The sequence below is a fragment of the Mus caroli genome, chromosome 7 (assembly GCF_900094665.2).
Source record: "Mus caroli chromosome 7, CAROLI_EIJ_v1.1, whole genome shotgun sequence".
Classification (NCBI taxonomy): Eukaryota; Metazoa; Chordata; class Mammalia; order Rodentia; family Muridae; genus Mus; species Mus caroli.
Window position 1 is genome coordinate 27,999,653 of NC_034576.1, and position 9,180 is coordinate 28,008,832.

The window sequence follows — 9,180 nt, forward strand, 5'->3', positions numbered from 1 at the left end:
TGACTTGTGTGGCCTCCGCTTCTTTTAGTGGTACTTGGGCATCTGGGGAAGGGAGAAGGCTGGACCATAAAGACGCCAGACCATCTATGGCTCCAGGATCTTAGGAGTAATGGTGACTGTGGGACCAAGATATGCCCCTGGGGAGGGTAGCCTGGTGACTTTTTACCCTGGCTCTCAGCCTGCCAGAGGCTCACTCCTCCAAAGTGGATCCCCTAATACTGACCCGGAAAGAGAGAGGAAGGTGATTTCAGATGCCCCAGCCCCGCCTCTTCCCCTGCCTTCCTGGCTTCCTCTCTAGAGAGCACTTTCACTTCCTGCTGCTCTGGCTCCCCTCGGAACAGGTAGGGCCCCCAGGGACCAAACATCTGGTCCCATTTGCACCCACAGCTGCCTCCATCCAACCCTGCCCAGCCCTACCCATGTCCGGATCTCCTCCCAAGGGAGCACTGCCTCCCCCTCTTCACCCTTCTTCCCTGCCTGTCCCTGAGGTGTGCTCCCCACCCCAACACCTGAAGTTGCTAGTTGGCAGCTCAGTAATTTATGTAGCTGATAATTATCTGGCTTGCACACAATACCCTAAGAGAAATGGAGCCTTCAGAATAGGGCTAGCCTGCTTATCAGACCTCTTCCTAGGCCAGCAGGTCACCCAAATGCTGGGCCAGGAATTCAGGCAGAAAGATGGGGGTGAGGTGGTGGAGGATGGATAGATGATGGGAAACCGCTGGATGGTCTCTCCAGCCCCACATGCCTTACTCCTGAGACTGCTGTGGGGAATACCCGGAAGGGTTCACTTGGGGTTGGCAATCTCCTCTTAGTGAACACTTGGGGTGGAGTGTTCACCAAGATGAAGAGTAAGACCCTAGCCTCTGCTGAAATACACAGCAAGTATGAAACAAGCCTGGGCTATACAAGGTCCTGTCTCAAAAAAGGAAAGAAAAACTAATGTTTGACAAATGGAAGCTGGGCGGTGGTGGCGCATGTCTTTAATCCCAGCACTCGGAAGAAAGAAGCAGGCAGATCTCTGTGAGTTCCAGGACAGCCTAGTCTATATCAAGAGTTCCAGGACAGCCAGATCAACATAGTGAGACCCTGTCTCCAAAAAAGAAAACAAGTTTTTAATCAAATGTGGGAAAGGTGTGTTAGGGCTCCTCTGAAATCTGGGAAGGGAAGAGATGGGTGTCATGTTGCATCTGGGTAGCAGACTGAGCAAGCCAAAAATTTTTCCAGAACTTATCCCCTTCCACTCTGTTAATTCCTGTTGGGACTGTTCTCCCCCACCCCAAGATACATGGGCCTTCCTCCTGGGGTCCTCAGAGTGGTCTGCCCCTCAGCAACTAAAGAATGGTACTGCTACCCCAGTAAGGCATGGTGCTGCAGCCTATTATCTCAATACCTGAGAGCGTGAAGCAGGAGGATTGCCATGAGTTTGGGACTAGTCTTGACTACAGAGCAATCCAAGCTAGTCTGAACTGTCTCAAAAGAACAGAACAAAAAAAAAAAAAAAAAAAAAAAAAACCCAAAAAACCAGTCCTTGGCATAGCTGTGGGCCTCTGCAGTCCATTCAAGAGCTCAGGCAAGATCTCTGAGTCACATGTAATAGAATTAAACTATTAGCTCTCGCCCTAGCTGAACAGCCTTGAGCCTTGTCTTCCTCCATGCCAGAGGCCAGAGCATGGCTCACTGGTGTCTGGCAGCATGAGGCTAGCCCAGCCGGACATGGTGTCTGCAGCCCCTACTGAAGTGGACAGGTGAGGCTATAGAGTTGGCTCTGGATCAAAATCCTCCCTACCCAATTCCCTCTCCCCAGCTCCACCTTTGACCTTTTGTTCCTGGGCTATCCTTGACCCTTGGACCCATCCCCCATGCCCCCACCCCAGTAGCCAGCTTTCCACTATGACCCCTGACCTCCTGGAACCTGTACATCCCAGGCTGGTTTGGCCATTAGCGGATGGAGCAGACAAGAGCCCACTAGGGGTCCTCAGCACCACAGAGCCACTTCTTCGACTGCAGAGGACACAGAGAGTGTGGGAGGTCCCCGAGCTGGATGCTCAGCATGCCAAGGCCTTTCTAGAGCTGTGGCCACTGGGGGTGAGTACTCAAAGCTGGGCATAACTTCTGACCTTCCCTATGTCAGCTTGGATCAGGTAGGTAACCAACACACTAACTGGGCTAACCCAAAACGTAGGAATTTGTTTTAGGGAAGGCTTTATATACCCCAGGCTGGTCCCCAACTCACTGTGTAGCAGAGGCTGACCTCAAATTCCTGATGCTTTTGCCTTTACATCCCCCGAGTATAAATGTTACAGGTGTGTGTGTGTGTGTGTGTGTGTGTGTGTGTGTGTATGGCCACACCTAGCATGTGCAGTACTAGGGATGGTTGAGCCCAGTGTTCCATGCATTGAAGGCAGGCACTCTCCCAGCTGAGCTAAATCTCTAGGCCTGTTCTGTAGGGACATCAACAAATGTATTTGTCTTTCCAATAGCAAGGCACCTGGCAGCTGGAGTTTAGCAGCCCGGTGACATCAGGCCTGGCTATTCTCGGAACTTTCTTCATTTCACCTGGGGTATGGCCCTGGTCTATGATATGTGTATCCCAGGCAGGAAGAAAGGAGGTGCCAGGTGTCTTGTGCCTCTGACCTGAGGAAGAACACATGCCAAGGACTCGAGAGCCAGGCTTTAAAAGCTCACTTAGGGGGTGGGGAGTGGGGGAGGCTGGACAGATGGCTCAGTGGTTAAGAGCAATGTCCGCTCTTCCAGAGGTCCTGAGTTCAATTTCCCAGGAACCACATGGTTGCTCATAACCATCTAAACTGGGATTAGATGCCCTCTTCTGGCATGGAGGTGTACATGTAGATAGAACACTCATATGCATAAAATAAATAATTAGATCTTTAAAAACAACAAACTAAAACACCTCACTTGGGGGGGCTGGTGAGATGGCTCAGTGGGTAAGAGCACCCGACTGCTCTTCCAAAGGTCCAGAGTTCAAATCCCAGCAACCACATGGTGGCTCACAACCATCCGTAACGAGATCTGGCGCCCTCTTCTGGAGTGTCTGAAGACAGCTACAGTGTACTTACATATAATAATAAATAAATAAATCTTTTTAAAAAAAAAAAAAACAAAAAAAAAAACCTCACTTGGAGCCTGGCAGTGCTAATCCTAGCACTTGAGAGGTAGAGGCAGGCAGATCTCTGAGTTCGAGGCCAGCCTGGTCTACAGAGTGAGTTCCAGGACAGCCAGGACCTGTTTCGGGAAAAAAAAAAAAATCAAACAAAATAAAGCTCACTTGGGAGTTATGTAGTAAAGCCAAGCCAGCACTGAGTACCTTTACCTGAGCCAATACCACTGTGTAATCAGACTATTCTTGAACCCATTATCCTCCAGCCTCAGCTTCCAGAATGCTGGAATCACAGCTGTGTGCCTCCAAGCCCAGATGTTAATCATTTCCTGTAGCTCAGCACACTAAGGCCTTGAACAAGACATTCCTCAGGGCTGTGCCTAGTGGCGCACCAGGAGTCAGAAACAGGAGGATCAAGAATACAAAGATAGTTTTTGCATATCAGATATTTCTATTACAGTTCATAAGAGTAGCAAAATTAGAGTTATGAAGCAGCAACAAAAGTAATTTTATGGTTGGGGGTCACCACCGTTCCTCAATGGTATTAAAGGGTCACAGCTTAGAAAGGGTTGAGAACCACCCCCTTAAAGCGAAGTGTCAGCAAGCAGGCAGAATGAAACATTTGTGCATTCCTGCATGGAGCTGATTTCTGCCCTGGCCCCTCTTCTCCAGAGCTTCCTGGTCATCGGACATGACCCTGGCCAGGTCCTGATGTTGAAGGCAGGACCTTCGTCAGGAGATATCAACACATATCAGATTCAGAGGTTTCCTGGAGGTGAGGAACCTGTCCTGGGTTTTCAGTCCGCACAGCAGATGGACTGAGAGCTATCTGCTTTGACCCCCAAATACCTCTTGAGTCTCCCCAGTCTCACATGCCGCCTCCATCACTGAGTCTGAGCTAGCCCATCATTTCTTGCCCAGACCACTGCGGGTAGTCTCCTCCCCTGATGTCTCTGCGTCTCTGCAGCTACCCTTTCTCTTGAAACCCCTTGCTGAGCACAGCAAAGAGGGATGGATGCTCACACATGGGCTTCATGTGGTCCAACCCTCCCCCAAACCCTGGAGGTGTTTGGTAACGTCCCCGAATGCCAAGTTAGGTGGCCATCGTGAGCTACAGTGCTGTCTGATTCAGCTTGCTTCTGCCCCTCGTTTGCTTCAGGCCCACACTCACTGCCAAGCCCCGTTGCTCTCCTCTCTGTTCCCGCTAACCCAGCTGCAAGACAATCTGTCCTTCCTGCCGGAGCATTCTTCCTTAAGTGGTTGACTTAAGTCTCCAGCCTTGAGAACCTCCATAAGACGATAACCTGTGTTGATTCGAGAATTCAAGGGCTGGAGCGGGAGCGCTGGACCCATGGAGAAGAACACTGCTCATCTTCCAGAGCCCCAGCACTCATGTGACACGGCTCAAACCCCACCTGTAACTCCAGTCCCAGGGAATCTAGTGCCCTCTTCTGTCCTCTGTGGGCACTAATGTACCGCACGGACACAGGCAGGCAAAACAACCATACATATAAATAGAAGAATTCTAATATAATAAAAAGAAGAGTTTTAGTCTAGCCTGGGCTACATATACAAAAGCAAAAGAAAGCCTGGCGTGGTGGCTCAGGACTGTATTCTCACGCAGAAAGATTGCCACGTGCTTTGAAGCCAATCTGGGCCACGTAGTGAGTTCCAGGCCAGCGGATCTCAGAGGATCTGGGGGATGTCCCAGGTGTGCAGGGGGCATCGCTGCCCCTATAGGATCCAGGGATGGTTGCTTTATGGTTTATTTATTCTATATATTCTATATGAAGACATCATAGCTGTCTTCAGAGACACCAGAAGAGGGCATTGGATCCCTTTATGGAGAGTTGTGAGCCACCATGTGGTTGCTGGGAATTGAACTCAAGACCTCTGGAAGAACAGTCAGTGCTCTTAACCACAGAGGGTGCTCTCCAGCCCCAAAGAGGTGATCTTTTTTTTTTTTTGGTTTTTCGAGACAGGGTTTCTCTGTGTAGCCCTGGCTGTCCTGGCACTCATTTTGTAGACCAGGCTGGCCTCAAACTCAGAAATCCGTCTTCCTCTGCCTCCCGAGTGCTGGGATTAAAGGCGTGTGACTGTGACACCACGCTTGGCTTTTATGGCTTTTCAAGACAGGGTTTTTCTGTGTAGCCCTGGCTGTCCTGAAACTCATTCTGTAGACCAGGCTGACCTATGAGAAACAGTGAGACCCTGTTTCAACAAAACAACAACAAAAAAAAAAAAAAAAAACTGAAAACATTTTTGATGAGTTAACTTATTTGGTGTCAGAACTGGGTGTCAGAACATCAAGAGAGAAAATGATGTCAACTCCCAGTGGTGGAAACTCTTCCTGTCTCTCAGGAAGGAGTACGGGGATGGGGAGTAGGAGTGTGGGGAGGCTGGGTCACAGGGTAGGGTGAGGTGTACAGCGGCCACCCTGTAACTCCCCTTTCTCTTCCCCTCACCAGGTGTGTCCCTGGAATCCTCCAATCTCTGCATGCCCGACTGTCCCCATCTCCTGGCCTTTCTGTCAGCCAGCAGGTACAGGTCATCTGGCAGAGGGGCATGGGAACTTCTGCCTGAGATACCCATCCATACCAAGGCTTCCTTCTGTCTTAACTCAGGGACGTTTTGCCAAGGACCCTGATCTTGCCCATGCCTACTGTGGGGGCTGGAGATAATCACTCAGGTGAGGTCCACTGCTCCAGGAAGGAGAGCCCAACCTGCCTCTTTGTGGTCCAGAGAGACTGGATCTAAAGGACCAAATAACTAACTGGGTTTGAAAGAAGCTGGGAGTGGGGCAAGAATGAAAAGAAGCTGCGGTGGGTCACGTGGTGGCGCACGCCTTTAGTCCCAGCACCCAGGAGGCAGAGGCAGGTGGATTTCTGTGAGTTCGAGGACAGCCTGGTCTACAGGGTGGGCTCCGGGACAGAGAAACCCTGTCTTGAGAAGCCATAAAGAAGAGGAGGGAAAGGAGGAGGAGGAGGAGGAAGAGGAGGGGGAGGAGGAGGAGGCATCTGCAGGGTCGGCTGTGATTGGAGGGGATAAGATGCTCCTGGGATTTAACAGGATAGAGCTGGAGGGCCTGGGAGCTGGGGGTGGGGGAGGGGCGGGAGTGGGACTGCATTCTTGGTCCTAAGTGAGGAAGGATGGGAATGAAGTCTCCTGGTGTCCCCTATATACCTGGGACACCTTGTCTCTTCCGCTGACCCTCAGATCCCCATCGGCTTGGCTGCATCCAGGTGGACACCTCCGGGAGGGTGCTGTCTGTAGTGAACCAGCTCTACCTGGAGACACATGGAGGCTGGGGAACAGAGACTCCACAGCAAACAGAGCCAGAGACTGGCCAGAAATACAGTCTAGGTTAGCTGGGCGGGGCCCGGGGACCTTGAGAGATGAGGGAATGGATGAAAGGCACTGTAATAAGCCAACCTGCGTCTCCCATCCAGCCCCCAGGAAGCCCACCCCACACCGGGTCTCCTGGGTGGAAGACCCTTTGAGACCGGAAGCTCACCATACTGGACAGGAAGTGCATCATCCTGGAGCAGACCCTCACTCCCTTGGGTCGGAAGTGCACTTTTCCTGTCCTGCTCTAGAAGAGGAGGAAGTGAACAACGACTGCTACAAAGATGAAGAGGAAGGCTGCGAGGATATGCTCACTGCCCACATCCGTGCTCTGGCCAGGGCCCGGAGCAGCTATGTAGCCGGGCAGTACCGATGCCTTCGGGCACGCCTCATCTCAGATTCTGGAAATCCCTACCGCCCAGGGGACCCGGCCACAGAGCTGCTTCAGGATGTGCGCCAGCTCCTCACTGACCTCCAGAATTACCTGGCAAAAGACCCCGACGTCAGAGCTGTCTTTGGGAACAGGGGACCTAGCATCCCTCGGGAAGAAGATCTTGGTAATGGGAATTGGAGGGAAACTCCCCCAAGGGTTTGAGGGTGCCATGCGTTGGTCCTGTATGTGTTCACATGTAATCTCTGAGTCCCCAAGGGCAAGCACACTTGTTCATGTATATAGCTATTACTTCATGGCTCCACCTAACACGTGCATTGCTTGCTAGACCTCCTCTGCCCCATCCTTGGGAGTGTTCATACATTCCTCACAGGCCCCAAATCCTGCCTACACTTTGTAGGTAGCCTGGAGCAGGAGACAGAGTGACTAGGGATCAGGGTGGCATGGTCCTCACATGCCACACGCTTTGCAGGCCCCGCTGTGGAGGTGGCCCTGTGTCGAGCGGTTTTAGAGCCCCTGAAGCCCGCCCTGTGGACCAAACTCCGAACTCTCAGAGCCCAGGAACTACGACGACTGCGCAGGCGCCAAATAGCCTTGAGGGTAGGAGCGGGGCCTGAGGGACAGAGCCCGGCCTTGCGGAACCGTATCCACGCACGCCTCGCTCACTTGCATGCGGCGTGTGCCCCGCGCCGCAAGGTGGCGCTGTTGCTGGCGGTGTGCAGCGACGTCTACGCGGGCCTGGGCGGTGGCGAGAATAAAGGTAAAAGACCTCTGGACTTAGAGTGATTTAATGGTGGGTACCCACGTCCAGGGAAAGGGTAGCCCCCTTTGGTAGCAGGCGCCCACTCAGGCCTGGGGACCTGAAGGGAAGATGTTTGTGTGCACCCCTGCCAAACTAATGACCCGTCCTCTGGCTTCCTTAGAGCCCCTAGGGGCCGACGCCTTTTTACCTGCCCTGACCGAGGAGCTGATCTGGAGTCCACATATTGGGGAAACACAGCTGGATGTGGAGTTTCTTATGGAGCTCTTGGATCCAGGGGAGTTGCGAGGAGAAGGTGAGCTTCCTCTTCTGAGATGCCCAGACACTGAGAAGGAGGCGCCCTTGATGAACCCCAGCTTCCTGTGCCTCAAAAGGAGTGGGAAGAAGCCCAGTAGGGCCATGACGATCTCGTTTTCTCTCCCCCAGCTGGGTATTATCTGACCACGTGGTTTGGGGCTCTCTACCACATTGCTCACTACCAGCCAGACACTGGCCGTGCACCCCAGGGGCTCAGCTCCGAAGCCCGGGCCTCCCTGCGCCAGTGGCATCGAAGACGGACACTGCACCAGCAAGCCCAGCCCACAGCCCAGGTAACCACCTATGCTATGAGGATGCAGGTGGAAGGGGCGGTGGTCTCTGTTGCCCCTTTGACACAGCCTCCCATCTCTCCCCACAGGCCAACCAGCCTATTGAGGAGCCATGGGCAATAGGGGACCCATGATAATTGGAGTTCTCAAACCCCAGTCACTTCTGAACCTTTTGACCCACTCCTCTGCTAAGCAAGATTCTGGAGGCATCTGGGTCAGCACAGAGGGGCAGGGCAGGAAAGGAGACGTGCCTCCTGCAATGTCTTTGCTTCCTCCTCTCGTCACCTCCTTCTGGTCTGTCCGGATGTTACCTCAATGAGGCTCTACCCCAGCAAACAAAACCCACGCCCAGCAAGTACTACAACTACAGCCCTCTCGCCTGAATCTCTTTGGGGCAGGTAGAATAAAGGCACAGTCCCCAAAGGTGTCTTCATCCTGATCCTATCTGTGACTGTGACACTTAACTTGGTCAAGTGATCGTTACAAAAATGACAGCATGTCTGGACCTGAGACGGGAGAGCTTATTCTGGATTCTTCTGCGGCTCCTGTAGTTAAGAGGGTGGCAGAGATACAGGGACCATCATGAGCTTATGCCCCCAGCTATACAGCAGAATGAGGTGGGAAAATTACTTGAGGCCAGGACCATGAGGACACTGTGGCACTGAAACATAGTAGGTGTTCAGGACAGTGGCACTGAAACATAGTAGGTGTCTAGGAACACCTATGTGCCTTGAAAACATATCACTCCCTAATCTCTTGTGACCGTATTTGGCAAAAGTGTTTGTGCACCTGAAAGAGGAAAATTACTGACCACCAGAACTCTCACCCCAGAGTCCTACCCCTCCCATCTGGAGATTGTTCCCGGAACCCNCCAGAACTCTCACCCCAGAGTACATTCTGAACTCTCACACCAGAGTCAGACCCCCTCTCAAATGAAAACTGTTCCGGGGACATTTCTGAGATAAGGGTCTCCTGG

General features: G+C 52.3%; 1 protein-coding gene across 1 annotated transcript; it reads left to right on the plus strand.

Annotated features, from left to right (window-relative positions):
* The first annotated feature begins 1,552 nt into the window (after positions 1–1,552).
* On the plus strand, positions 1,553–8,999 carry Rinl (Ras and Rab interactor like). The gene is made up of 11 exons (XM_021169112.2): positions 1,553–1,748; positions 1,929–2,088; positions 3,794–3,896; positions 5,590–5,662; positions 5,746–5,810; positions 6,338–6,484; positions 6,571–7,023; positions 7,330–7,617; positions 7,781–7,912; positions 8,044–8,207; positions 8,294–8,999. The coding sequence occupies exons 1-11, from the start codon at positions 1,696–1,698 to the stop codon at positions 8,336–8,338; spliced, it is 1,683 nt and encodes a 560-aa protein (XP_021024771.1). The 5' UTR covers positions 1,553–1,695; the 3' UTR covers positions 8,339–8,999.
* Positions 9,000–9,180: the final 181 nt, after the last annotated feature.